General features: G+C 57.1%; 1 protein-coding gene across 1 annotated transcript; it reads left to right on the plus strand.

The window, feature by feature from the left end:
* The first annotated feature begins 515 nt into the window (after positions 1-515).
* Positions 516-2,048, plus strand: LOC123075332 (uncharacterized). The gene has a single exon (XM_044497967.1). The coding sequence runs from the start codon at positions 775-777 to the stop codon at positions 1,747-1,749; it is 975 nt and encodes a 324-aa protein (XP_044353902.1). The 5' UTR covers positions 516-774; the 3' UTR covers positions 1,750-2,048.
* The last annotated feature ends 488 nt before the right edge of the window (positions 2,049-2,536 follow it).

Below are 2,536 nucleotides of genomic sequence, written 5' to 3' on the forward strand. Positions count from 1 at the left end.
AACCATGCACGAACTACCTCTTCTTCAATGATCTAGTCAGGCCAGACCACCAATGAAGATCGGCGCGCTGTATCCCTCCGGCCGCCGTTGACTTCACCAACGCCTCAATTGAGCATCGCCCGTTGAAAGCCGCCACTCGAGCATACATCTCCTTCCCTGTCCCTTCCAGCACCTCCTCGGCACCCCTATCCCCCACCCAATATGACCTCCCCCGCTAACGAGAGGGGGAGACGTCGGGTGACGGTTGGGATTTTTGGCGCCGGCCAGGACCCTATCTCTCTGGTAGGAAGCGTTATGGGTGTTTGTTTGCACACTTTTGGCCCTTGTGGCTATTATACCAATTGGCAAACTTTGGGTATATATATGTCCTTAAAAACTCTCAACCTCAGACCTCCAGCGTGCAACAGAATTGCTCAAGGTTCCATCCAAACGGAGACAAAAAGGAAACGAGAGACGCGGATGATGATCATCCACCCGAATAAGCCGTGCCGTCATGCCGCGGGAAAGAACAAGGAAGGAGAAGAAAATGATGGGCGGATGCCTCGACCGCTCCGCTCGCGAAGAAACCAAACAGCACGGCATACTGCAACATAATTTCCTCCACCCACTCAGTTGACTGACCAACCAAAGACTCCAGACTTCCATCCCAAGTCGTCTCATGAGAATCTTCTTCTCCGGTGACCACCCGCCTCTCGACCATCGACAAGCCACAAGCGCGCTCTCTCGGCGACCAAGCCCCCTAGCTAGCCGCTAGCCAGACCAGTTCGTCCCACCATGGTCGCCGCACCGGCGAGCCCGGGAGGTCCGCCCCTCTCTCCGTGCGCCGGCTTCGTCGCGGACTCCCTGATCCTCCCCACCCGGAACGCGAGGCTGTTCGCGCCGGTCTTCTCGCTCGTCCTCGCCCACACCTTCGTCTTCCTCGCCGTCGCCGTCCACTTCGCCCACGAGTACGCCCTGTCGGGCCCCACGATCTGGCTGCACCCAGCGGCGCTGCTCGTCCTCCACCTCGCCTACCTCGCCAGCAAGTTCGGGACGCAGGCCGCCGTCGCGCTCGCCGCCTGCGCCACGCTCCGCGGCGACCGGCCGCGCTCGCTCGCCGAGCTCGTGCGCGGCACCCCCCGGCCACGCGGCATCTTCGCCTGCGCCGCGCTGGTCACCGCCGCGGAGCTCGCGTCCACGGCCGTCCCGGCGTATTACCTCCACTCCTGGTACAGGTACAGCTGGAGCCACTCGGACACCGGCGGCGTGGAGTCGTTCGTGCAGGGCGTCCTGCTGTTCGTCTTCCTCGCCACGCTCCTCCTCCGCCTCTGCCTCGCCGCGGTCTTCCCGGTCGCCATCGCCGCGTCGGCGACGGCGGCGACAGAGGAAGGCGGGGACGTCGGTGGCGGCGCGGCCGCTCATCTCCAGCGCGCGTGGCGGCTCATGACCGCGGCCGCGAGCTGGAAGGAGGCCGCCCTGCAGGTGCTAGTGGTGAGCGTCGTGCTGCCCCTGGCCACCCACCCGGTGTACGCGTTTGCACTGAACTGCGGGCAGGGCGGGTGCGTGCTTTTGCTCGGCAGCCTGTTCGGGTTCCTTCTGCCGTCCGCCGGCGTGCAGCTCTACTCCGCGGTGGCCGCCACCGTGTTCTACCACCGGGGCATGGAGCAGCAGCGTCGTCGTGATCTTGCCATTCCACTGATGATGAAGGACATGAAGCTAGGAGGTACCCCGCTAAATTCTCTGAAATTGATTAAGGGTGCGATCGCCTGAAGAATCTATGATGAATAGCGATCTGCGCGCTCTGATTCGCCTGGAAGAATCCGACATTCCTAATGTTCCTCCTGTCCGAGCAGCTCGGGTGCAAATTTATGGCTATGTAGATAGTGGAAATGGCACTCACTTTGTTCAGGTTTCAGTAAATTTCTAGGTCCGCCATTCGTGAGCTGCCCAGTTGGAGTCCAAACTTCACAAGTCGTGTTGCTCATCCTAAAAAAGAAAAATCTTATGATGTATACAAATACAATGAAATAAGTTGAATGATCATGGCATAATCATAGAATTTTGAGAAACATGCAATGCGGTCGCTGAAAATTGCAGTTTGTGTTCAGTTCGGTTAATTCTCACTGTCAGGTTTTTCGACGAAGGCCATCATTCACTTCAAATCGTTAGTATTTGTGTTCAGTGCTCTGTATCCACTGTGCTGCTGAAGCCAGTAAAACTTCACAATGCTCCCTAACAGGGCCTTGGAATGATATGCTTCGAATGCTAGAAACCTGGACTCGGGCAGTTAAACAGAATTGTTCAACAGCTCAGCTAAAGAATTTTGGTTGGTCTTTTGGCTCCGACTAATAACAAATCGGAAAAGCTATTTTCCAGTCGACTGTATTTTAGTAACAGACGATCTCAGAGCGGTCAGATATTGATCGCACCTCCCGAGTGGATTCCATCGTCAGGGAACAGAACACATCTCCTCGTTCGCAAAAATAAATGCCCCCCATAGGATTCTAACCGTGGTCGCTTCACGGGAACACGAGGTCAATAACCACCCCACCAACGA

Source organism: Triticum aestivum, chromosome 3D (assembly GCF_018294505.1).
Source record: "Triticum aestivum cultivar Chinese Spring chromosome 3D, IWGSC CS RefSeq v2.1, whole genome shotgun sequence".
NCBI classification, from domain to species: Eukaryota; Viridiplantae; Streptophyta; class Magnoliopsida; order Poales; family Poaceae; genus Triticum; species Triticum aestivum.